This window comes from Syngnathus leptorhynchus, chromosome 2, assembly GCF_054491065.1.
Source record: "Syngnathus leptorhynchus isolate UIUO chromosome 2, UIUO_Slep, whole genome shotgun sequence".
In the NCBI taxonomy this organism is placed as follows: domain Eukaryota; kingdom Metazoa; phylum Chordata; class Actinopteri; order Syngnathiformes; family Syngnathidae; genus Syngnathus; species Syngnathus leptorhynchus.
Window position 1 is genome coordinate 2,448,597 of NC_141196.1, and position 26,661 is coordinate 2,475,257.

The 26,661-nt window shown below is 45.5% G+C and overlaps 2 protein-coding genes across 4 annotated transcripts in view; both read right to left on the reverse strand.

Annotated features, from left to right (window-relative positions):
* Positions 1-25,164, reverse strand: part of LOC147060070 (uncharacterized) — a 74,384-nt gene extending 49,220 nt beyond the window's left edge. Inside the window, exons 1-3 of the mRNA XM_085906388.1 lie at positions 24,990-25,164; positions 24,629-24,690; positions 23,347-23,427 (exon numbers count right to left, since the gene is read on the reverse strand). Coding sequence (XP_085762514.1) covers positions 23,347-23,427; positions 24,629-24,690; positions 24,990-25,139 — 293 coding nt within the window. The 5' untranslated portion in view covers positions 25,140-25,164. The remainder of the gene's footprint in view (positions 1-23,346; positions 23,428-24,628; positions 24,691-24,989) is intronic.
* Positions 25,165-26,238: 1,074 nt separating this feature from the next.
* efnb3b (ephrin-B3b) overlaps positions 26,239-26,661 on the reverse strand; it is a 44,979-nt gene continuing 44,556 nt past the window's right edge. For 2 of the 3 annotated variants that reach the window (XM_085904620.1, XM_085904612.1), the window contains one exon: positions 26,240-26,661. This exon is cut by the window's right edge and continues 2,549 nt beyond it. The gene's annotated coding sequence lies outside the window, so the exon portion shown is untranslated. The other variant, XM_085904628.1, reaches the window with a different exon arrangement.

Sequence of the window (26,661 nt, forward strand, 5' to 3'; positions counted from 1 at the left end):
TTGACTCTTCTCATGACATCACCGATCGACAGCGCGAAGCCTCCAGCTACCGCCGACGGAGTTGGCCCTTGAGTGGCGACGGCAACGGGCCGCAACAGGCAGACGGAAACAGCCAGAGGGAAGGAAGCCTGATTCCCGGCCAAGTGCAACAAGCTAGCGCTAGCGCTGCTCAACCCCTACAGACGTTTCCTCACTAAACATTCGGTAGCCCGTCTAACGCTCATGTCTGAATACCCAAGGCACAATCTCGTTAATCCCATCCGGAACGAGCTACAAAAAAAAACCAGGGACAACAATCGGCAACAGTCGGCGCCGGATCTTTGCTTACGTTGGCAAACGAGCGTCCATCGGTGCGGGAATGAGCGAGGCTGCTTAACGCCGTGTTGTCTCGCTCCAATTGGCGTCATGAATCATTTCTGCCACGGATGGCGTCAAATTTTAAAGACATGCATTGATTTTCAGACTTCCTCGGCGATAGCGTCTTGATTGATGGCCGGGGAAAAAAGAAAAAAAAAGGCGACCACACAAATAATACCCCGGAAGCGCTCGGCACAATATATTGACATTTGAGACGTACGTCGACATGGCGTACAAGAATAGCCGGCGGCCATCCTTTTGTTGGAGGAAGATGACGGGAACACGTTGGCATTTTTGACGTTTCACCTCCCTTTCAGTCTGCTGCTAGCTTCTGGTTTTTTTTTTGTCTGGTTTCAACTGATGCGAACTTTAACTCATTCAGTGCCGTTGACGGGTATAGACGTCAAAGAGTGAATGAGTTAAGACGTTAGCGACAATCGCAGTAGCCTTTCATTTTTGTATTTTTGTGTTCATGTTTCTAGTTATATTGTATTTTGCTAATTTGGGTATAAAATGATTGTAACTTGCTGACACCCTTAACAACAAAGGTAGGCAGTCAGTGGTATAATAATATGGCTAATGGCTAACGTTAGCATTTGCAATCCAAATCCCCCCAAAATCTTTAAAAAAATGCTGATAAACTGTGGGGGGGAAGTTCCGCAAAAAGTTAAGTCAAGTATCCAATCCCTGGTGAACATTGCAGTTTAGCCCAGCAGGAATTCACCAGAATGTACAAATTACCCAATCCGGGCCTACCAGCAAGAAGAATCGAAGAAACTAGAGTTGGCAACAGATGGCCCACCATCTCTTGTTTTAGTTCATCGAGTCCAACCGTGGATTGATTAATGACAGAATTAGGAGGCGTCGCCCGAGTTTTTTTTCCCCCCCGGGACGAACATACGGTGTCATCAGAGCTAACGGCAGCCGTCCTCGTCCGCCATTTTCTCCCCGTGATAAATCCGACGAGTCGCCGGCTGACACGTCCGATTTGCGGCGACGGGAAGAAAATGACATCTCTGCCAAACAAGCCCCTCTACCTCCTGCTTGTTGTCGTAGCAACAACGCAGCCACCCCATCATGGCGTAAGTGGAGCCGTTGCTGGGGTTCTCCGCCTTTTTCTCTCATATGAATTTGTGCTCGAAAGCGACTTGAGATTTTTTTTTTTTTTTTTAGTATTCACATCCAAGGAGGAAGACAATCAAAGAGACTGAAGAATGAGAACAAAGTGATGAAACACATCCATTGTGTTTAGGCCACCTAAAGAACATCACAAGTTGTGTTTGTGACACGTGTGTGTGTGTGTGTGTGTGTGTGTGTGTGTGTGTGTGTGTGTGTGTGTGTAATACAGCTCGTAAACCCATTAGCCCCAGGTTAAGTGATTTACAGCTTCTGCTTTAAGCCCCCCCCCACACTCACACACACACACACAAACACTATCTCACCCTCGCTCTACGTATCTGTACCCCTTATCGGGAAGACTACACACAAACACAGACACACACACACACAGAGATACATATCCAAACTGAGATGCAAGTCGCCAAACATACAATTACAGCATTCCTGTACTGTTGAGCCCGAAGGCTTCGGTAAATCTTATCGGAGGTGTTAACGACTAAATCGTGTTGATGCAAAACATGGAATTAGAGACGGACTAATTGGGAGCGATGCGGATGCCGACGAGTTTCTGTCAATCATGCTTTGTGCTCATGCCAGTCGTTCATTGATTAAGCAGCTAACCTTCGTTGCCCAAAAAGCCTCTGATATCCAAATACGGTCAATGAGATTATTATTTTTTCCACTAATCGATGCAATTGGCTTCTCTAAACGTTGTTTGTTTTTTTTTTTTTTTTACACTTTATTAAGTGTTGAGAAAAAAAAAAGAAGTCATGCAAATCAGCGTTTTCTTCTTCTAATTGGCCTAAATTGGCCATGTCGGAGATGTGAGGATTCCGCCTCCACTTGTGCTCCAGACATTTTAAAACAATTAACTTTCTACTCTGTCCAAATGGACTTTTTTGAAGCACAACAGATGACATAGCAGTAAGAAAATCCCCCCCCCGCCAATCCGCCTGAATCCTTTTCCATCATCCCAAGGAGGAAACAATTCCGACTGACCTCACAAACGCTGGGCCAAAAATTCCCCTGAACCCACTCCGACCTCATCTTGGCGGGAGCGACGGGAGCCGCATCTTGCCACTTTTATCTTTACAATGAATGGCGTCGGTTCTGCGGCGTCACCGCTCGTGTGGGCGGCGCCGCCATGAATATGCAGCGTCAGCTGTCACATCAGCTGCTCTTGTGAATCACCGCAAAAAATTATGCCAAGCCAACCCGGTCTGACGCGCCGCTCGTCAAGCTATGTTGATTTCTTCGGAAAACAACACCGCGTGTGACGTGTTGGGGCTCCGAATCACGATAACAAAATGGAAGTCTGCCTTACAATAATACTTGGAGTTAGCTCCTCCCCCTAATATGAAACATCTCCATCAAGATGTAGCACCTCAACAAACTTTGTTACTTTTTAGCATGCAATTCTTTTTTCTTAACAAATCAAATAGAGCGCCTCGTTGTGCGCACTCAGAGAAAGCATTCTCGCATTCGAATTTCTCACAAGACATTTTTTTTTCCACTCAGTCGTAAGATGGAAAATCTGATTTGTTTTCTTATTTTTATAACGTGCCCAAAGAAAAAAAAAAAAAAAAAAGCAGCATATGTCCGGCGGGATAAACGATTGTGTTCAAATCAACGGCCATGCGTAAAAGTGAAAAATGAAAAGCGAGGTTCCCCCGGCGCCGGGGTCGCATATGGCGCGACATTCATCGCTCATTACATTTCTCACTCTGCTTTTTGCACTCATTTGGCCAACGCGCCGCACCTGCCAAGGTGCGATGCGCCTCCTTTCGTCTTCACACCTCCCCCTCGAGCGGCTGCCTCTCACCTCCGGCCCTCCGTCTCGCTCTCCTCCCCCCTGTCACTCCATCTGTCTACCTGTCTCACCCCCCCCCCTCGGCTCCCTCCGTCTCCCTCCCGTACGCCCGGCGGAGGGAGATCGAGCTGTTGCCACGGCGACCGCAGCCATTGTGTACCCGGTTGCCTGGTGACCAGTCGCCGTGGCGATGATGGAGAATTCCTAAGTGCTGCTCCCTCGCTAACATATAAATCTCGAAGCGTTTTTTTTTTTTCTTCCCACCCCTTTTCCCCTCCAAGAAAAAACACGGCGACCTTTAAAGGGGATTATTTATTCTGTCCCCCTTCCTCAAACTTCATCTGGCCATCTTTCGTCTTCCCCGGCCCACCCTTCTCGCTCTCTTCACTTTGTACGTGACAGAGGTCAGATGCTCTTGTCACTTTAATGTTCTTCCAATAATGCACAGGTGTCAAACTCAACTCTCGTAACCACGTGCGAGGGGGCCATCTTGGAACAAAAACAATACTTGTTCCTCTCTAGACTAAAGATAAAATATTGATGTTCCATTATGCCACTTTTGAGATGTTTTTTTGTTTTTCTTTTTTGAAAAAAAGAGAGAACATTTTCACAAGTGCTGCTTTAACCACACTTTGCCTGCGTAAAGGGCAGATGACATGATTTCTGCGTCCACGTGTCAGGATGTGGCGAGGTGTGTGTGATTTTGAGCGTGTGTGCGCGTGAGCACTGCTTGGCGTTGATTTGTATGCAAATAAGGGCCCACTGGCACAGCGGGTCCAGTGCCCTCATCAGAGTCCAGCCGGGGGGCGTTCTGTCACGTTTCAGCATGTGGCATGTTGGTGTATGTGTTAACGGGATATTAGGTCACAAAGACAAAAAGTGTGTCAAAAATGTTCAAAAGTACTAAAAGCATTCCAATCCAAATCATCCCTTTCCATTGAAATGAATGGAAATGCTACTAATCTGTTCCTTTTTGGCCAACAGAAGGCAGAAGGAGAGTCTGATGCAAGATCATCAATAGATGGTGTTTAGCGTTAGCATTAGGCTAGCAGATTGTACGTTTAAGTATCTGTTTGAAACAAACGGCGTAATTCGCTTTGGGCAGAGCTAACTGTTAAGTGTGTCGGAATCTTCCGAACGACGGATCACTGGCAGTTTTTTTTTTTTCGTTCCATCTGGCAAATAGCGGCTCTCAGCACGATGCCGACTACAACGAGACAGTTCAACATCCTTCCCGCAAACATCAGCCGTGCTTTTATTTACCAGTCATTCTCCCCGGTGTCCTCTCCTCTTATCCGCCTTCTCTTCTTTCCTCCCTCCTCCTCCCCCACCTGACATCCTCGACTCCCTTGGTATTCCGTTTGAGTCGCGACCCCATTCAGTTCACGTCCTCGTCACTAAATGACAAACTGGAGACATTTTAAAGGCCACGGAGCTGCGAGCACATTTATCGCTCAGCCCTTTTAGCGCTCATGCAACACGTGTGCCTAAGTGTGCGTGTGTGTGTGTGCGTGTGTGTGTAGTGCAACGCTGAAGCAAGAGCGCCATTCTTCAGCTATCGTTGTACATCATTTTCATTTCTGTTTTTACATGTCAGGATGATTTCACTGTTTCAGAGTCAAGAAGTGACCCGCTTCGGAGATATCTGGATAGGTGATCAATGACCGACAGATGACATCACCGATGGGTCGAGCGGGTCAGAGTGTGTTTGGATGCTGAGGTGTAGACGCTGACAATGTGGAGTAGTGAAGATTAAAAAAACAACAAAAAAAAACAAGTGTGTGTTTAGAAAAGCGGAACAAATACAAGTCCGACCAATTATCAAAATAAATCATTTTCCCACAAGCAGCATCTGGCCTTTTTCCAAGCTGATGTGATAACATCAGACAGCGATCGGCTTTTACGGCGCCGTTCTCTTTTATGACGCCCGCCCTCCCTTCCTCATCCCGGGGCGGCCGCGTCGGGAACTGCAGACGTAGTAAAGCTGTTTTATTGTGTCATCGTCGCGCGTGTTTACGTAATTGCCAACGAGCTTGCTTTTTACTACCGGTCCAAACTCCAATTTGATGAGGACAAAAGTGTAAATGTGAGTCGTAAATCAATGAGGCTTTAGAGCGCCTCGTTGCGCGTCGCGAGTGTACGCGCATCACGGAGAGTTCTTTCTGTGGCCTTTTTTGAATTGAAATCATGCACCTTGACTCAAAGTTTTGTCAAGGCTGTTTTGTTTTTCCTAGGCCGAGGCGTACATCTTGTCGTCTGCTCTCCCGTTGCGTCAGTCATCTCATTTGCAATCCGCCAACTCAGCACGGAGCGCCCCGCTGCGAGCCCGCCGTCGACAGCCGGCCGGCGATGTACTTGTGTGAGATTTGTAGGTGTCGCGCACATGCCCGATGCAGCGATTTTTTTTTTTTTCTCTCTCTCGATCATCTTGCCACGTCGTCTCTTCAGAGACTTTCTAATACGACTATCTCTCCTTGACTTAATTCCTAACCCTTTTCTCTGCGGGCTTAGCTGGAACGATGTAGCTCAGAGGCAACCGGCTCGCCTTTCCGAACTATGTAAAGCACTGAATATGTATTTGTCTTTGACACAATGTTGGGTTTTCATGGAATTACACAATATAGAGTAAACATTTATAGCTGGCTGGAGAACGAGCCAAGGAAGAACTCATGTTATCGTCTATCCGGGAAGCTGGCTGCTTGCTAACTAACATTTTGACAGACAGCCTTTATAAAAAAGCAGTTTTTGTTTACCCATTCATTGACTTAGCTAAAATTGTTGGTACTTGCCAGTTAAAGTTTTGTGTTTACAGATTTAAAAAAAAACAGCTAATTTAGTTAGCCACCAAATAGAACTGTATATAACTCCATATTTTTTTTTTTTATCTGTCATTTGCGACAGCAGCTACTCGGCATCTTGAGTTAATGCAACATCACAAATACTACAAATTATATAAATATTATTATATAATTTTATTATTTATTTGTATTTTTTATTATTATTAGAATGTATTATTAATTACATCATACATTATTATATAAAATTCAAAGAGGAAATCGAGGTAGGATGCGAGTGTGTAATTTGAGTTTGTTTCGAGGGGCGTGGACCTCAACGGGGATCCCATATATTTGGGAGTTAATGACTCAACGCTACAAAATGTTGCAATTACTGTTTACGTGGGAAGCAATTAAAAACGTCAGGAAGACCACGAGCACTCCACGATAAATATAAACTGAAAATGAAGGTTTGTACAACCTGGGAGCGCCGCTTCCTGTTTGGCTCAGTGAAAGTTAATTATGAGGTTGCGACGGTGTCTCATTTAGACGCCGGAACGTCGTCGCAGTTTGGTTTACGCGGGCTCGTCTCGTCGGTGCGCCGACGTTCCTTCACTGGCAGAAACGACTCATTATTCTTATTTCCTCTGTAATAGCTAGCAGGATGACCTTCTTTCTGACGACCTCCTTCTCGCCTTTTCATCATAATGGGACAGACGCTGTCTGCATTTATGTACTGACACACACGCGCGCAGGGAGAAGAAGAGCGTCCAGCCACTAGAGGGAAATAATGAGCTGCCATGCAAGAGGAGGATTTTTTTTTTCTCTCTTGTTCCACCTTTGCTCTCCAAGCGGTGTTTGCTTGTGAGAAGGCGATGTTTGAAATGTTTGTAGGCCCGGTTGTGACCCGACGTGACCCGTCTGGGGCAACATCATCAATGACATACTCTGAACCTCTTGTGCAAAGAAAAGGGGAAGCTAGACTAGGTGCAAAACGAAAAGCAAATGAAAAGGTGGACTAGGTGGAAAGCGGAAAGCAAATGTCCGTATTTGGTCACTTCTCACTTCGCTGTGATTGCACGCACACGTTCCAATACTTTTGCCCTTTTGACGTATCATGTTTCACCATTGGCACAAAAGAGAAATTTCATGTTCATACATTTTGTATTTAAAACAACAATATATCTGCCTTAACATCCGCTATCTTAATGCTAATGCTAACCCATAATGGGTAACTCCTTTGACGGGCTAAGTGGGGGGATATTTGAAGGCAAACGGTGCAGCAACACAAGTAGACAGACAATATTACAATCCTTACAAGCATATCACTTTTACTCCAAAACACTAAGACATTTAAAGAAGCTGAGGGAAAGAAATTAATCATGAAAATTGTACGCTGTAGTAAAAAGCATTAATTTTTTTTTTTTCTTTAAAAAGACAGATTATGTGCAAAACTGAAAGGGTAGTAAAAAGCCTGAGGGTTAATTGTGCCTACTTGACAACAGTACTGAGTGCATATTGCGTGAGCAAAAGTGCAAATGCTCTTATAAAAATACAAAAATGCAAATGGGCGCCACGTCTGTACTGCAATGTGTCTCTGTGTAGTTTGCAGCCCATCCACAAGTCACTTTTCATACGCACGCACTCACAAACAAGCACATGGAGCATGGAGCCAGCATGCTGTTGCTAATGGCGCTAATTAACGGGCCCGTGTCTGCTAATTGGAGCCGCTTATGCTCCAGCTCTTCCCGCGCCGCTCCCTCGGACCCCTCCGCCCGTTTTGCGCTCACGTTCAACTTGAAGGCTTTTAGAACTCGTTCACATTTGCATCCTGATTACACGTGACTCGCCGGCGGTAACACAATCTCCAGCCCGGGGAGTAACGGGACCACACAGCACTTGGAACCTCGCCGCCTGCGGTCTTATGGATTCGTTGCTCAACTGCGCACTTTTCGATTTGTTTTGAGTTGTTTGATGAGGTCACCGGTGTGTCAAACGTAAAGGCAGAGGGCCAGATTTGGCCCTCCTTGGGACGAGAATTTGGCTCATAGAAGCAAGTGCTATGCTAATTTCTTTTTTTTTCAAGCTGGCTTCGTAGCTAGCTTACACACGAGTGTAGATAAAAGACAAGCAGCAAAATTTGAAAACAAAAGAAAGTGTATATAGTATTTGGAATATTTTTAGTTGCAGCTGAGTACTTGATTTTATTTTTACTTTGTAAAATTCATTTTTTATTGATTTGAAACTGCTTTAATTTATTTAGTGTATATAGTTCTTATGTGTTTAAATGAGCATTTATTGAGTGCAAGGGATGTAAATAAAGGCCATTAAGTATCAGGTACAAAGTAAACTACAAAGATTATTTTTTTTCCTTTAAGTATCGGTGGGTGGTATCGGCATCCTTCGCATGGCCCGATAATTAGAATTTTTCTTTTTCAATTTTACTTGAGCTATTTTGTTTGCTATCATTGAGAAGAAAAGATGGCCATCGGTCGCGTCGGCTGTTCCTCTCGCATACTAACGAACGTCTGAAAACATGGCCGCTAAGCGCACCACGCTACATTATACATCACACTCTTGCAAAATGCATCCTCCATGAAGAAAGCCACACACAAGGAACGCTCATATTTTTTTTTATGTCCACGCAAGCTCACGATTGAGATTTATGAAAGCGCGGCGAGAAGATTTATTAGACATGCCGGATCAGAACACTTCGGATGGTCGCTAGAGGAAACGAAAGCTTTTTTTTTTTTCTTTTACTACTCACACACACAGTTCTGTTGCGTACTATTTACTAGCAGAAAGCAGTGAGATATGCAAGCAAGCACGAATGACATCACGCATACATTTTAATGACTTCTCTGTCAAACGTGTTGGCGGTGAAGAGGCCATTGTTACATAATAGATACTAAACGCCTGGCATCTCTGGTAAGACAAAAATACTGATATTAATTATTAAGTTAACAATCCTCAATGGGATTTCAAGCCTAATATAAATAGAATACCCGATGCAAATGTAGCCGGAGCACTCCGTGAACCGTGAACCTCGTTTCGCCAATTCATCAGTAAATCAATTCAGTGTATCTTGTTTTAATTTTCGGCAAAGGGGGACTTTGCGCTATTTGCATACCGCAGCGAAAAAGCTCATTAATCCTCCTATAAAAGAACTTTAACTACAACATTAAAGCGGGAGGGATTTCACTTGTGCCCGTTTGTGATTCCGATGGCCAAAAGGACAGACGAAGCAGGAAAAAAACAAAAACCAAAACATGACGACCATAACAAATAAGAATATATTGTTTTGCGCTGGCGTGTCGTCGTGATGAAAAAAGATGATTAACATGAGCCAGAGTGTTGGGGGGGGGGGAACATGTGACGGGGGGATGACGGATGACAAACACACACAATGGAGAGTAATAATGTGAGGGGATCAGTACACACACACAAACACACACGTGCTTTTCGGTCTCCGGTGTTAGCTTGACTTAAGGAAACCTAAAGGTGGCTCAACGCTGCAATATTGTTGGAAAATGTCAAGGCTTAAATGTGAAACCCCGATGGGACAAAACACACAACAAATACGCATTAAAAAAATATATATATATCACAGAAAGTTGATGCTTGTTTTGGAATACTCTGCATTATTGCAAGTAAACAGCAGTTTACAAACACGTTTGCTTGTTTTCTTAATTAAACTCTTGTTTACGCTTCACCAGGAAGTAAATTCGGCAGCGAGCGTTCAAACTACCCAAGGTGGTTTTTGTCTGATGCTATTCAAGCATCTAATGGTCTGTCTCCAAGTAGCCATAAAGCCTTGCGCTCCGCTGTAATTTCCTGTTCAGATTATGTGCTGCCATCGGGTTCGGCGAGGTCCCGCGCTATTCGGCACCTTTCGGGAACGCGAAGGTCACGCGTTTCACCTCAGCAGACTGCCGGAAGGTTTAGTTTTTGCTTGCGTTTCATTTTTTGATATTAGTTCCTTTTATAGTTATAACACTGCACTGTTGATGCTAATTTTGTTAGCCCATTGATACGGTTTAGCATTGTGTGTTAGCATTAAGCTAGTAGACTTGACTGAAATTATGTTCACTTTTGAATATTCAAATACATTTCCAACTCTGTTCTACTTTTACTTAAGTCAGAGTTGAGACACTCCGACTTTTCGACAAGTACTCCGAGAGAGTTTCTATACTTTTGCCCCCACGGCCTACTGGAAATAGCCGACGATGCTAATCAAGATTGACATGAAGCTAGCAGACTTGACTGAAATGATGTTCACTTTTGAATATTCAAATACATTTCCAACTCTCTTCTTACTTTTACTGAAGTCAGAGTCGAGTCACTCCGACTTTTCGACAAGTACTCCGAGAGAGTTTCTATACTTTTGCCCCCACGGCCAACTGGAAATAGCCGACGATGCTAATCAAGATTGACCTGCGTGGCCTTTGAAAGCAGACAATACAAAAACAACACAAACGCGCTGCAACACACGTGTACTTGCCGAAGAGTCACTGTGTTTTTTTTAACACTAATTAGACAGAAGTGGTCTGTCGCCGGATAAACGCTCCCATGTGGCGCCCTTAGTTGGACTTTTATTGCGGCGCAACACCCACACAGTCAGTCAAAATACAGCAGTGTGGTGCGTGTGTGCCACAAAATATGCACATGTGGACAGCCTGCACACGCTCCAAAGTGCTAATTAGGAGTTCTAAAAAGGAAAAGGAAAGGGAAAAAAAAAAAAATGTCCCATCTGCTTAACACTAGTCGTTGCTACCGTCGTCTTGCTAGCTGCCAACTTGCATATTCTGGCCTGGCGTGGCACTGCTTTGCTTATTTGCAAGGCCACCAAAAAAAAAAAAAAAAAAAATTGGCAATGACGTTCATTTGACGTTCAAATGGGTCCAAGATGCATATGTGTTGTTCATTAGAGGCAGCCATATTTGTTTAGGCTAAGGCACAAGGGGTTGATCGGCTATATTAAGCGAGGGACTCCTTTTGGCTCTGGGCTTAACCCTCGCCCTTCCTTATATTCTCCACTTTCCTCCCCTCTGACCCGAGCCAAAGTAGGGGGGTCCTGGGTGTCAAGCAGCGTCTGCGAAAACACAGCCGGGCCAGATAAGTGAGAGGGGCTCGCTCTGCGGGACACCGTACGCCCAAATTGACGTGACCAAAGTATTTCAACATAACACCAAAAAAAGAAATAAAAATAAAACACGCACACAACTGTGTCAGACTGTCAGCAAAGGTGCGCAGAGATCAAGGATTTGTTTTACCCGTGATAACAATCCTTAGAAAAGGAAAACAAAAGAGGGAAAACGGAGAGAAAAGGGCAGGAGAAGAAAAAAAAGGAGAAAAGTTGAGAGGAAAGAAAAGCAAAAAAAGGGAAGGAGGAGAGGCGAGGTGGAGTCTGAGAGTTAAGTTCAAGCCAAAGTCAATTGAACAACTAATGCGAATCGATTAGTTGCCTCTGCCTGGGCTCTTTGGGGAGCTGGTGACATTTTAAAGGCATGTTTTATTGTTGGCGAGGGGGCGGGGCCACTCGTCTGGCAACACAACACACTGACAGCCCGCTGACAGCTGGACGGGATACGCTGAATGGAAGAAATACCGCAAATGGGCCCGTGTGTGCGCTCGGGACCTCTTTGTGTGCCTGCCCGAGAGTGTGCGTCTTTGTGGATGTGCGTGTCATGCGTGTCAGACGACAGCGTGGGGTCTGCTGCGGTGAGTGCGCATCATCGCCCGAGTTGTGTTGACGCGCATAAATACGGCCAGTGAATCGAGGCATTAACCAGTGAGTGTGTGTTTTATTGGCGAGGTGGTAGCGCCAACAGCCGCATCGTGTGTGTGTCTGTGTGTGTTTGTGTGCGTGTGCAAGGGGGGCAGTGAGTGGTTGTCCACTTGGAGCTCCGCCAGCCTGCAGGGCGGCGCCCTTCATAATTAAAAGCACTTTTCACAGGGAACATCTCGGTCAAGGACATCATCAAAATGGAGGCAGAGTTTGGAAAGACTGCACATGGAAGCCTTTGGTGGCTAAAATTTAAAAAAACGTGCAACCACCGAGGTTATTCGTGTTTACGAAATTCAATGAGATAAACTGAAATTGACGGATTTTTTTTTTTAAAGAATGAAAAGTAACTAACACTACATCTTACAATAATCACAGTAAAAAATGTCTTTAGTTTTCATCTTTGTCATTTAATATCAGGCATCAGCTTTCGTGCATGATTTTACTTTTATTTGGTCTTACATACAGAATAAAGATGGTCAAATAGTTGGTTGAGAATTGTAGTTTACTTAAAAAACTAATACTAAATCGAAGGAAAAAAGGTCAACTAAAATGAATCATTTTTAAAAAAAAACTATAACTTGCTCTAAAAATGAACTCGATTTTCAAAACAAAAAAACTTGCTGGTGACTTTACTCTGTGCCAGATGTTACTCTTAAACCCATGGCAGAGAATGACCCCCCCCCCTCCCCACACACACAAAACCGAATCAATAACTGAACAGAGACCTCGGCAGACCTCGCGTCTCCACTTTCCACGCTACATGTAATCCCGAGGGAGAAGCCATCCAAAAGCAGCAGACGGCCCACCGCCGCCAAAGCCGGCACGCCGACCCAAAAGGCCCTCCAGCCCAAGTGGCCGGCCAAGCGAGTCCACTGGGCCAATCACGCTTTTATTGGAAAGTCTAAAGAGTGGCGAGGGAAATTAACGTCCGCATATTAAAAAACAAACAAATTAGCGTAGTTAGCACATCATTTCTCCGCTAAGTGTCCTCTTGGCGCTATCCTAACTTATTGACTCGAAACTGCGCACGCAATCTATCACTGTAAACAACGTTCAGCACTAATATCGGTCATATCTTATCCCGCCGACCTGAGAGAACCCCCTTAAGGTCAGTTAATTGCGTTGGAGCTCCCTGAAGTCAGGAAATGGCGAGTAAGACTCCCGGGAGCCGACGGATGCAAACGCTGAACGTGCTTGCGTGTGTTCCAGAAGAACATTTGAACTGCTGTAAAGTTGAGAAACGAAACGTGAGAATCGTTTGCGAGGTGAGACTCCACCTAACCCGTGGAGGTCATTGCGCAACTGCGCCTCCATAAATCCCGCGGCTAGCGCTTAATGCTCAAGAGTCTAACAAAACACTCGTCACGTCGGCGCAGTAAAGGCACGGCGTTGTCGCGCCCGCTGCAGACGAAACGTACATTTCCCCCGCCCCCCCACACCGCAAAAGGGGGCAGTTAAAGGATTCCGGAGTGCATGCGTACCAATTAGCAACCCTCGGAATGCGGCGTTTTATGGAAAAGAATCGAAATGCTGAATGCGTCAACGTTCAAAACATCAACATCAGCTCTCCAAGGCAAATAAATCCTCATTGTGCAGACACCCCCCCCCCCTCCTCTCCTCCAGTGTGTGTCGGAGTGAGAAATTAATTTTTTTTTTCTGATGACAACACCTCTCCTTCCGCCCCTTTCCTTAATTTATGAACTCCTAATTAATGCTGGGAGTAGGGAAATTAACAGCGGTGCAGTCAGGCTGCTGCTCACACAAGATGATCGGCGCTGAAAAGCGACGGGGGGAGGGGGGCGGGATAGGGGGACACGCCTTCCCCGACATTCCCAGACACTCACTGAGGAGGAAAAGAAAAGATAAGTGTGGAAATAAGTGTCCATCATCGGCGTCAGTTACACATCAGTTCCAACTGGATGGATGAATAAGCACAGCACAGGTGGAAAAGGGGCGTGGCTTGTGTGGAAAGGTGTGAAAAATTAATTCCGTGATATGAATCCAGTCAGAAATTGGAAAAAATATGTCCTGATTGCGATGTGATGGAAAAAAATGTGATTGTAATATAATTCCAGTTGCATCGGCCGGTGTGATTGATTTTAAAGGCTCTGGGACTGACACGGCAAAGGCGGGGAATCTGATTGGACAAAAAACATCGAACAGCGGAGCCATGGAAGTCTCCAATTAGCAACGATTACAAGCGTCTGAAAGCCAAGCCATACCTTCTCCTAGCTGCAATCCTTCCCACGCCCACGCTCGCTCGCTCGCCAAGCACCACGTCTACCCAGACAGTCCATCAGTAAGTCAATTACACCAACCCGAGTCGGCGTGGGCGGACATAAAGCCCGGCGACGTGACCCGCCGCTGCACCTCGTTAAGGGGGGTTAACCGGCACGTGGCGGTGACCGACGACTGCGTGGGATGGCAGAGCGAAGGGGCGGGGCCTCGGGCTGAGTGACAGCGCTGTGCGTGAGGTCACGAGGAAGGCTTCCCGGAGTGCGTAGGTGGACGTGCGCCACGTGGAAGGCCACGCTTCCGTTTTGTTTGGCCGAGCTCTGGGCCGACGATGGCCTTTAATTTATGATATCGAGTACTAGCGGAGGCTACCGATACCAGCCACTGGCAAAATATAAATATATAATAATCTGACATCCAAAGATGCAGCAGATTGAGAACATTGTTGAATCGTGATCAGGGTAAATTGTCATTGTGTTAAATGACATTTTAGAAATCCTTCAAAACATCCCAGGATAGCCAATGGCTGCACCCTCCCGCACTTACATCCTCGATGGAGTTCGGGAGGCGGCGGGCGGTCGCGCGACGACGGGTATAATTAGCGGAGCGCCCCGGAACATTTCTGGATGATAAAACGCCGGCGGCTCTTTCGGCGCGGGGCGTCAAAGTGCCCTTGAGCGCAGCGGTTAACCTAATATTCGGACAGTGGGAGGTCGCGCTCACAATGGGTGGTGACATCATCGTGCGTGTGTGCGTGAGCTTTAAGCCAATTAAGCTTTTCAATGTAAAAGGCTAAATGGATCATCTAGTGAGGCGCTAGATGATGGACATGCGTCCACCTTGCTTATGAATGGATAATAAAGAACAGGAAGTTATAGCTCATCATCTTGTGTACCAGATGGACTCAAATTATCGCATTCAGCCCAGCCCCCCACCCCACCCCCCCGAAACCAGCCGACGTCCTACATAGCCAGACTGGACTTTCTATGATTGACGTCCTGGCCTAAATGAGCTGGGCCGCAGTTTGTCGCATTAGTGCGAGTGCGGCAGACAGTGTGCGTCTTTGTGTGTGTTGGGAGTTGGGGGTTGGGGGGCTGTAGAAGAGGGGGGGGGGGCACCAAAGTCATTTATTGATCGACAGGGCCCCTTCAGGCTACTAATCAAATGAGGCTGACGCTAAGGGGACACAAGAGGCAGTTGGAAGTTCTTCAACTTTCCAACACGCACGCACAGAGGGCCAATCTGTTGTCCGAATACGTGCACGCCATCCATTAGCTCTCACCGACTCGATGTCCAGCCTCGCAGATGGACCACCCCCCCTCCCCTGAAAACCCAGAAGGAGAGGCTCCCCAAGAGGACGGGTGTCTGGACAGAAAGTGATCGATGCTTGAAATACACACTGGACAAGGCCTCCTCAATGCTCCAGTGAGTGCATTAGATTGCGGTGGAGGTGTTCCTAATGAAGTGGCCGTCAAGTCGCTGGTGGGACTCGGACAAGAATAAACGAGAAAAATCCAGGACGCTCACTAAAGGCACGCAACAAATGTAGTTACGGAACAGGTTTGTATTTCTATCTGAAGGAGTGAGGTCGTTTAGGTGTCGTGTCGTGTTTTCAGCACGTTGATGATGTCATTACCGATCCACATCGACAACGATGGAGGAAATACTGTCAATGTTTCGAGTGCTTCGGCTAAAAAAACAACTGTGCTGTCGTCATCTAGCTCCAAAAACACATACAAATAAAAAAAAAGGAACCTTAAAGAGAAAGTTTGTAATTATTATCTTCATAAAGTTTTGTGGGTTGATTTTTTAAGCCAACCCTGAAACACCTTCTGCTGCTTCCCACGTCATCCCCACCAAATTGTCCCATGAAGAATCCAGATTTCCAATCCTCTCCAGAAATGATTCAAATTACAAGAATAAAAAAGGAAAAAGAAAAAATTGCACCGGCCGCCTGGCCAACAATGCGGCCCAATTACGTCTCCCACGCATTCATCAAAGGTTACACAACCCCAGCCAATAGACTGCTGATTCCATACGTCCGCTGAAGAATAGGCAATCACCGTCTAATCAGAACTTGATGGAAGCCACACAGTAGAGGACAGCTGTAATCACATTATATATTATTGATCAGCTCAAGTGAGCACTGAAAGCTTTGATAGCTCCACCGGGAGCCGGCGTGCCCGCGCCACGACCAAGGTCACACACCACCACCGCTGACATCGTATGAAAACTTTGCCGGAAAAACTCGTCGGAGAGTATCTGCACTGCCAGAGATATTGACGTCTTAATACAATAAAAAAAAAAAACATTATTATCCCAATCGTTATAATTATCTCCAGCCCGGAGGCGCAAACTGAATTATTCACGTAGCGCTTAATTAAATCGCTAGACTCGGTGTTTTGTATGTGAGTGCGCGTGTCAACGCGGGCCATTGTCTTTTGAACGCCACTCGATATTTCATATACGGTATCGAGAACGGGCTTGGAAAGAACACGAGGAGAACTTTTTGAGAAAAATGCTCATATTTTGGAAGGCGGGGGTGGTTCGAGTTTCAACCTCGGGATTGGGCGGGCTCGCGCTATTTCTTGTACTGTAAGCGTGTGTGTGTGGGGGGGGGGGACTACCTAATTGCAAATCCATTTTAGCCATCACTTGTGTCCACCCAAAACTGTTTTCTAAAGCTTTGGCCCATATTAAAATGAAAAAAAAAAAATGGAAAAATTATTTAAAGTGATAGAGCAAGCGGGTCCTAAACAGTGGGCCCTTGACCCATTTGGCTAGCACACAGAGACAGCCAACAAATTATCCACTAACACCGAAAAAAGTCATTTAATCACGCTCTACATAAAATACGCATTTCGTGTCATTTTAAGAAAAATATTACATTACGATATTTGTATTTATCAAAAACGTATCGCTTTACGGCACATGGTCACCATGGAAACCGAGACTTCCCCTTCAGTTATTCTATGGCTTTTAAGTTCAAATAACATGCGTACACTTGCGGCCCACAACAAGGCGCTCTAAAGCGGCCATGCCCCCTGCCCCCATAAGTGTGATGGTGACCAGGATATGGAGAATTTTGCCAGCCCTTGTCTGGCTTTTATTCAACTCTTGTCAATGAAAGCGTCAACCTCGTACTAAACACTTCCTTTCCGCTCTTTTCTACACAATGGCGACACGAAGAGACATACAGTCCATTCAAAGCGGGATTAACGCCAGGCGGGCCCCAAAACGGGAACGTATATCAAATGTAAAGTCTGAAAAGCCGCATGCGCTCACACATTAGCAATTAGCGCTGCTCTTATAGCCGCGGGCCAAAAGGAAACGAGACAGATTCCGGCTGAGGCGCAAAGTTCTCGGAGTGAGGTATAACCACGCTAGCGACAAATTTGCTGTCTAATTGTCACGGCTAATCAACTTCCAATTCTGGCAAATGAACGGAAATGCTTTTCTAATGGAAAATAAGCGGCTCCGAAAAAGCGGAGGCAGCGACACGCCGCGCCTGCGTTTGGAGGCGCTATTTTAATTTAAGGCCTTTGTGGAGTACATCAACTTCCATCAGTCTTCTCTGCGGAGGCTACTTAAGAACCGGCGCGGAAATATGCTAATGGAAATATAACTCATCTGTCAGACAAACCTGCTTTGCATGTTACTTACGCGTCAGCCGAAGCCTTTTAAGACGCAATAAAAGCGCGAGCGCTGCGTCGCCGCTTTGTCTGAAGCACCTCCGCAATCTAATGACATCAGACGTTAGCGCCGGATCACAAAAATAAAAAAAAAGTCCATATTTATTATTGTGCCCACAAATTCTAAACACAGTTATCTTATCTAGTGACGGAAACGGCAACGGCGCTAATAAAAACACTTTACAGACAATATGTAGTTAGCGCGTCTCTAAAAAAAATAATAATAATAAAAAACGACTTTTGCGCTCCGGGATATTTTTTTTTGGGCTCCAATAGAGAAATAATCTGGGGCACATCTTAATTGTATTAAAGTTTGGACTTCATTTCCTCTATCGGTTCTCGTTCATTTGTTCCTTTTTAAAACTACCTCGGGTATTTCGTTTATTTCCACGTGGCGCCGGCATAATCAGATGCAGTCAAGACTGGGAGGATGGCAAATATGTAAATGTGAACGCCGTCTTCTTCTTTGTGTCTACACATACGTGACATTTGCATGAGGATGATTTAAGGAATTAAGCCACATTTTCCCAGGATGCCGTTAAAGCGAGTATTCATGCGGCCGGACATTTAAAACGATGGAACGGAGTGAGAGTTTATAAACTTTACATTTTTTGCAGACAGCTGTGGTCAAAGAGGAAGTGACGCCATGTAGGTTTTTATCACCCCAAAAAATGGGGGAAGAAAAGAAAAGAGGACTAATCCAAAATGTGAAGAAAAAAGAATCCGAAAACAAAAAGGAAAAGATGTCAATATGCAGGAGTCGTACTTGAAGTTGTAATATCACCAATCACCTCCAGATGGCAGTCTTTGAAACTGAACTGATGCTAGTGGAAAGAAGAATTTGTTTTGTATGAATGAGCTTTCAAAATCAAGCTTCCTAAGCGGCGTCCTTTCAACTTTGTCTTGCTCGCAGGAGATGTTCTGCTTTTCTCCTTCCATTTCCAAGCACACCTCCAAATTCAAAGCCCCCCCAAACCGACTCGCCAGCTGCACACTTTTTACAGTCCTACGTTAGAAGCGAGTCCCCCCCCCCCATACCCTCCAATTCAACGCCACCCGCGGTGGCGGCCCTGATGTCTTTGTTCCCCTTCTGTCCCTCATCTGTTCCACATTCAGGACAGTAGTCAGCTCGCTTCCATGACTATTGGCTTTATTTACCGTAGCCGGGCCGGAGAGGACGGCGGGTTGAAAAGGAGGCAGTGGAAAGACAAGCCCGGGGCTGAAAGGCAAACATGTTCTTCACTGTCCACCCCCCCTCCCCCTCCCAAAACCACATCTGTGCCAGGTCCCGACTCAAAATGTACCATGAAGACGCATTCTTCTCTTCTTCTATTCTAACTTTGGTGTACCGGCCCCCAATTCAACCCCGACCTCTTCACGTACCCCCCCCAAACCCAAGCACCCTCCCTCTGAGTTTCTCTGTGGCAGATGGGCCCTGTGTATGACAGCGGGGTCACGGGGTCACATCCACATGGGGTAGGGCTCGGCTTTTGTGTATCAATCAGAGAGCGAGTGCGTATGTGTGTGTAATTTGACCTTTCGCGAGCATGTGTATTGCATGTTCTCCTGACGTCACTGTATCAATGTCAGTCACAGAATTGTGCATCTGTTTGAGTGTGTGTGTGTGTGTGTGTGTGTGTGTGTGTGTGTGTGTGTGTGTGTGTGTGTGTGTGTGTGTGTGTGTGTGTGTGTGTGTGTGTGTGTATAGAGAAACCCACTTACCAGAATATAAAGATATATAATAGATACAGAGTAGTTTGTAAATGAAGCGGGTTCTTCCAGGCACACACACACACACACACACACACACACACACACACACACACACACACACACACACAAACAGATGCAGACAAACATGCGTGACTGCCCCACACAGACAGTCACGCATGTTTTGATGTCTGTAGGCTCAACAAGGAGTGTGTTTGTGTTTGTGTGTGTGTGTGTGTGTGTGTGTGTGTGTGTGTGTGTGTGTGTGTGTGTGTGTGTGTGTGTGTGTGTGTGTGTGTAAGACGCAAGCCCGGGGCCATGCTCATCAGCAGCGACTGCAAATTTGCATAATGAAATTCCCTCTACCGTGCCCGCAGAGAGGACAAAATAAAGCAAATGCCTAAAAGAAAGCCTTGAAATTCTCCCGCTCACACACACACACACACACACACAAACACACACACACACACACACGTACAAATTGCAGGTGCACCTCCAGCGTCGCCATCTTTAACTTTGAGAAAACGGCTCACTGTGACATCACACGTGTCTCCAGGGGGGGGGCGGGAGTATTAGCGTTCCCCGATGGCGACGCTTGTAAACAAACACTTGCATGTCTTGTAATTGACCAAGGGAGAGAAATTGCAAAAACAGGGGAAATGGGGGGTGTGTGTGTGTGTGTGTGTGTGTGTGTGTGTGTGTGTGTGTGTGTGTGTGTGTGTGTGTGTGTGTGTGTGTGTGTGTCACAGCGCTATCAGTGCATCTGACAGACGAAATGATGAAGGCGAGCGGAGGGACCTTCACATGTGCAGCAAGATAGGAAATAACCCATCACCGTCTCATCCCTCCTCGGCTTCGATGTAACGCAATGTGCCGCACACACACACTCATGGGGGAGGGAGGGGGGGGCAGAGGGAGGAAAATAGTAGAGGAAGAGCTCATGTTGTTTTTTTTCTCTCCAGAAAAGAGCTTGGCAGCTGTTGTGTGCAATGTAAAGTGTAGGTGAGTGTGTGTGTGTGCATAAGTGCACTTGTTTGGATGTGCTCATGTTCATGCATTCACTTTGTGCAAGCGGTGTACAGTGCGTTGTGTGTTTGTGTGTGTGTGTGTGTGTGTTCACATTCAGGTGGCCGTGACTCTCCATAATCATAGTCAGTGTGTCTTTTGAGGCTGTTACCAAACACTTTCGATAACTCACACCCTTCAATCAATACCATTGTGTGTCTGCGTTGTGTTTGTGTGCGTTTCTAAGTTTTGCATATGTGTGTTTGCATATACAAACCCTTCTCAGACCGGTTTTTTGAAACAGAGCGCAACAAACGTTGTCACTACACTGGTTCCTGATCTAAGTTCATTGTGACCCGCACACAAACACACACACAAGACCTCACAAGGCCCACAAAAGACACACACTGACACACAAGCACACAAAGACACACACGCACTCATCAACTTAATGAGAAGTGTGTGAATGTAAAGCCTGAGTGATGTCACTGGTACAGTGTATAAGGACACAAGGCCCCTTTTGGTGCACGTATACACACACACACAGACACACACGGACACACTAATACTGGGTTTTGTGTTCGGTTTCCTTTGGCAACGGAAGTTCGCTATTTCGTAGTCTTGCTGGACAAAACAAACAGCCTCCTGCGAGCTTCTTTCACCTCCTTTTCCGTCCTCTTTGCTCTCCTTTTTTTTTTTTTTTTTTATAAACGTGTGCCCTCACCCTGCCCAGTTCGCACACTAACACGGCTCAGTGCATCTCTGGACACGCAGCATTCTCCTTGCTCATTGTTGCGCCCTGACAGCTTTTGTACTCGCCTTCCCTCTCTCTCTCTCTCTCGCTCTCCCTCCCTCGCCGCTCCTTTCTCCCTCCATGGCCGCCATCTCCCAAATTCACCAACTCAGCCGCCCCCCCCAACACTCCTCACACACACACATTCCACAAACGTCGAGGTCAAAGGGTGCAGCTGCCTCAATAAAGGGAGAGAAAAAAAGGTGGGGGTGGAAGACGAAAGGGGACCCATTCACTTTCGTCTCTTTCTGCCGAGGCGTCACTTTTAGGGGGCGCAGACTTTGGGGAGGGGGAGGTGGTGTTTTATTTTCTCTCACACTCTGTTTCGCATGTTTGATGATAAACAATGTTAACACGAGCGGTTGGGGAGAAAGATTTCACAAAAATGTCACTTGGGTGATGATGGGCTTTTTTTAAAATTTATTTATTGTTTCAGCGCAATTTTAAAGCCGGCTCCGTGCATACTTTAAAATCGGGCGTGTATTATTTGTTCTGCGTATTAATAAAACGGCGTTTGGTTTTTTGTTTTTTTTTCCGGAGCATATCGCAGCGGCGCACGGACAGCTTTGTGGGCCAAGCTCCGTCATGCGCCGCCTTGCAAACATTGCAAACCGAGAGCAATTTGAAAAAGCTGTTCACTCCCCATGCTGGGAAAATATGCATTATTTTCCCCCTCTTGAATATTACAATTGCGATCTAGTATGTGATTATTATTTTTTTCAACGTCTTCTTCTTGTGTATTTTATTTTTCACTAAATACAAGCAATAAACAAAAATAACAGTCATACATGTTTGGCTAAAACAAAAGCAGACACATCATTACGCAAGAGGGATAAAAAAAACAACAATATTTCAACTTTTTCCCATAAAAAATGGTAACCCCCCCCCCCCATCCCTACTCTCCACGTTCTTACACGATCCGACACTGGCAGGTGATCATTTATTCGTAAAAGATCGAAAAAGTGCAAAAGATTAAGGGACTTGTCAAGCTGAAGGGGCGAGCGAGTTGAAAATTGTTCAAATGTATTCGCCGGCGTGACCCGGCTGGGCTAATCGTAGGCTTCCGCGGCCTCTGCGCTGTGAAATCCTTCCTGATGGACTGAAAAAGCGGCAGCCATTCAAAAAGGGCGTGGCGCCGCCGCAGATCACGCTCGCACTCCCGGCCGGGCATGAGAATTCCATCAGATGCCTTTTGAGCTAGGATGCGCTTTGAACTTTTCAAGGAAAGGCTCTCACGACACAGTTTGATGGTGTAAATGCGCACAGGTGGAAACTCAACTTTGAAATTCACATGAGAAATAACTCGCCATGCAAGCTCTCATCTCGGTTGCGCGATACCTTCCATTTGTGCAACCAGCAACAAATGCACATTTCTATGAAAGGCGCCCATCTTGTTTTCTTTTTCCTCTCCTTTGTGCTAGTGAAACCTTAAAGGCATGTCAGGAATCAGCCAGGGTGTGTGATGATGCACTCTGCATATTTTTTTGGGGGCGCCCCGCTATGTATTATTAGCAAAGGCGAGAATGCACAAATGAGAAGGAGGAAAACAGCACGGCTCATCCGCAAAGCCTCGTCGTCATGTGCGATCAGAACGGCAAACGGAAAGACTAATGAGGTCGTATCCATATTCGTCCTCAGAAAGTCGCATTTTCTAACTTTGCTGTGGCTGTTTGTGTGTACGACATCAGCGTCATATTTTGAAAATCAATGTTGTTCTTTTTTTTCCCCTCATTTGTGACTGACATACAAAACCTTCTTACACACATTAATAAATGCCGTGTTTCGTATTTTCCAACTAAATGAAAAGAAAAGTCTCAATGAAAAAAATACGTCTCAACTCGTCCTTGGCACTGAATGTTTTGATTCGGGTCATTGTTGGCATTTGATGAGCTAAATCACATTTGCTTGCTTCATTATTTAGTTTGTCATGAGTTTATGAATTAAAAAATATATAGATATTTGAAACATGATAAAGACATTTAAAGTGAGACTTAAGACAAACATTGTCTTTGTCAGTTTTAAATAAAGTTTCTGCCCATAAACGTACAATCAATGCAACCTACCTTGTCATCCGCGACGAACTTTTCAAAATGTCGTACTCTTTATCTCCACTTGTTGCCGATGGTGAGAAGCAGACGATTCCCCTGAAAAACGAATTCCATGTTCAGGAGCTTTGAACGTAACACGATAATCCGCCATTGTTCCCGAAAGTTTTGAATCAAACAAAATCCGATCTGCATCTAGTATTTGCGATTATTTTGAGAAAAATATTGCTTGTTCCCGACTTCCCAACACAGTAGAAGACGGCCATGTTCAAAACGAATTCATCCCTGAAACTCTCAAGCAATTCCAGCGTATTTAGTAAAGTTTCTCTGCAGCCTGTTGCTTTCAATATTGTCATTTTCTACTCCACACTCATCCTTGACCTTTCGACATCGCCATGGCAACCGTATCGTTTGCGGGCCAAGACTCTTGACGTTTTGTGCCAGCAGCTGAAGCTTTTTCCAATTTGGCCGGATAATCTCTCCATTGATTTGACTTAAAACTGCTTGGTTTGGCGCCGTTTGCTTTCCTCCGAGGAGCGTTTAGGAAACGGGTCGCGGCGCGCTCGATGAAGCGCGCAGGTGTGTATACGTCGCTATCACAACGCGGCCACATTAATATTCATGCGCGTGTGCAGGCAGCAGAACAGATTAGCGGCGGTAATGATGAGCATGTAATGATAAGGCGACCCGCATCAGTCGAAACAGGACCTCCTTAGAAGGCCCGACGCAAAGAACCCGGCGAGGACTCATTATGCTTTAACAGCCATTAGATTAGCATTCGTTCCTCTTTGAGGGCAATATTGCAGCATTGGATTAGCGGCGGCGAGCCATTCCGGGAAGGCTATTAGCATTGATTTGGTGCTACAGTCAAGCTTATTGGCGCTTTTTTGTTTTTTCTTCCACGTCTAATTACGACAACGTGGCGCTAAGTTAGGAGCGGTGTTGCCACAGTTAGCTTGAAAAAGTTGCTTGACTTTAAAGGTAACTCAATTCGATTATAAATGACTTTGGTGGAATTCAAAAGATGTAAACAACCCCTCCTTAACATAAAATTGACAAATGTTTTTTTTTTTAAGCTTGAATCAGCTGCGATCTGTTCTTTTTGTGTACTGGTAATATTTTTGAAGCAAAATTACACAATACAATAATTTATTGGAGTCACGTGTTCCTTTTTAATAGACTTTTTGACATCACTGGATAGCAGACCACAAATGGCCCCGGGACCCGTCATTTGAACACCATCTCTTGTCATTCACTTTTCTTTCAGAGCTCAAACATAAAATAAGTACCTACTGCCTACCTTGCGTGATTTGTGGCATCAATCAGGCGAAGGTGACAGGCGAGCGTGATGAGCTCAGTAGGCTGTGAAAAAGAAAACGTCAAACAGGAGAGGAGTTGTTTAACCAAGCACGTAAACAAAACAACATCTATTTACTGGATATTCAAGTGAATGAAGGATCTGGAAATTGTCCAATGCAGTTTTAGACTGGGGAAAACAAAACGAGTTGAATTTTCTTGGATGTCAATCAAACTGAATGTTTTTGCTCAACTAATTGGGAGCGAGCTGTAAAAGAATTTTGGAGTTCAGGATCATTAGACTGCAAATGTTCACTTTGCTGAACATGCTCAATGGAAAGTCTCAATTAAGAATTCCCACCTACCTCGTTTGACTTGGTTACAGCTGAGCGTGGCCAAATTACGTCAGGGCCAAAATGTCGCTCGGACGGTTTTGGCCCTCCTAATGTTGACATAAAATTTATTCTGCGTGCAAAAGTGAACAAATAAGCTTTGTTAAATGTTATGTTTAGCATTAGTGGCCATGCGAGGTGTCAGACGTTCAGGCTGTCAGTGACATAACTCATTCGGCCAATCAGGAAACGAAGATAATGTCACGTGGTTTGTAGCGGGTGTTCAAGTTCATCGGATTCAGGAACACCAAGTACGTTCAAGATATATGACTGTTTATTTGTTTGAAACATGTTTAAAATGTCTTTTCTTGCTGATGCTGTCACAATTTTTATAGATAGCAGATGTAAATCCTAATTCAATTTAGTTGAAACATATCACAAAACATCATGGTGTGAGTGAGTCATGCCGCGATGCATGCCGCAAAAATGACTAACATGCTGAGATGAGAACGTTTTGCCACAAGAATGCTCAACCAAAATTGTTTTTTTGTTGTTTTGCTTTTTAAATAAATTGCTGTCCTGCACCACACAATTTCTCTGGGGTCTTTTCCAACTTCTAAAACAGAAAGCCTTTGTCTTCTTGGAGGTCATCAAATGCTGAAATAGGGGCCACCCTCAAGGTTCCCGAAGTTATCGTCATTGAAACAGGCGCCATGCGGGATGCAAACACCTGGTCGCCATGGTAACTGGGCATCAGAGGTTCACACCCTTTTCCAAAGCGGGATTGATACCAATGTGTGTCCATCAGTAGACAATAGTGGATGTTTGTGTAGCTGGAAGTCAATGGCCGTGTGTGTGTGTGTTCGTGTGTGTGTCAGCCAGTAATCAACTCTCACACGCACACACACCATCGATCAAAGTAGTCACCCTGAAGCCCACCCTGGTGGCAAATGAGGATACTTTGAAAGAGATGACAAGTGTTACCATGACAACGGATAGATGGGGTTAAAGGGGGGAAAAGGGTGGGGGTGGGTGGGGAGCCGGAGAATGAAATCAGGTCTGTCAATAGGTTGCCGGGCAACACTAACGAAAGCGGGTTTGATAAGTTGTTGATAACACTCGCGGGAGAGTTTAGTGTGTGTGTGTGATGGCAATGCTATTAAGCGAGCTACCAAAAGGAACCCCAGCTGTGAGCAGTCTATAGTGTCGATGAGAGTAGAGAACCTCTTCTAAAAGGCAGAGCCGGCGGGCCTCTGATACACACGCCCACACACTAACTAAACAAAAAAAAGACCCTCACACAAAAAAAAAATCAAGCTCACATCACACGCAAAAGTGGTGCTTAAACATTTGATTTTTTTTATTCAACTGTTTTTTTTTTTTTTCTCCAAAGCAGGAATGTACTCATCTTTTTCCTCTCTTCAGAGGTACGTTGCGGGCAGCGGCGGGTGAGGGAGGGGGAGGGTGGCACGGGGGGTAACACTGTAGGGGTCGCCGTGATGAGGAGAAGATGGTCGAGAGGTGGAGATAACACACGCGCACACACCTCACGGGGAGGCGTCTCTAATACAACACGTCACATTTGTACGTACGTTTTTACTAGGCCGAGGTGATGGCCCCGCCTCCCCTCCCCTCCTGCAGGTAACACTCACCCAGAGGTCAAACACAAACAGTGAGACACTCAAATCCACGTGAAAACATGAAA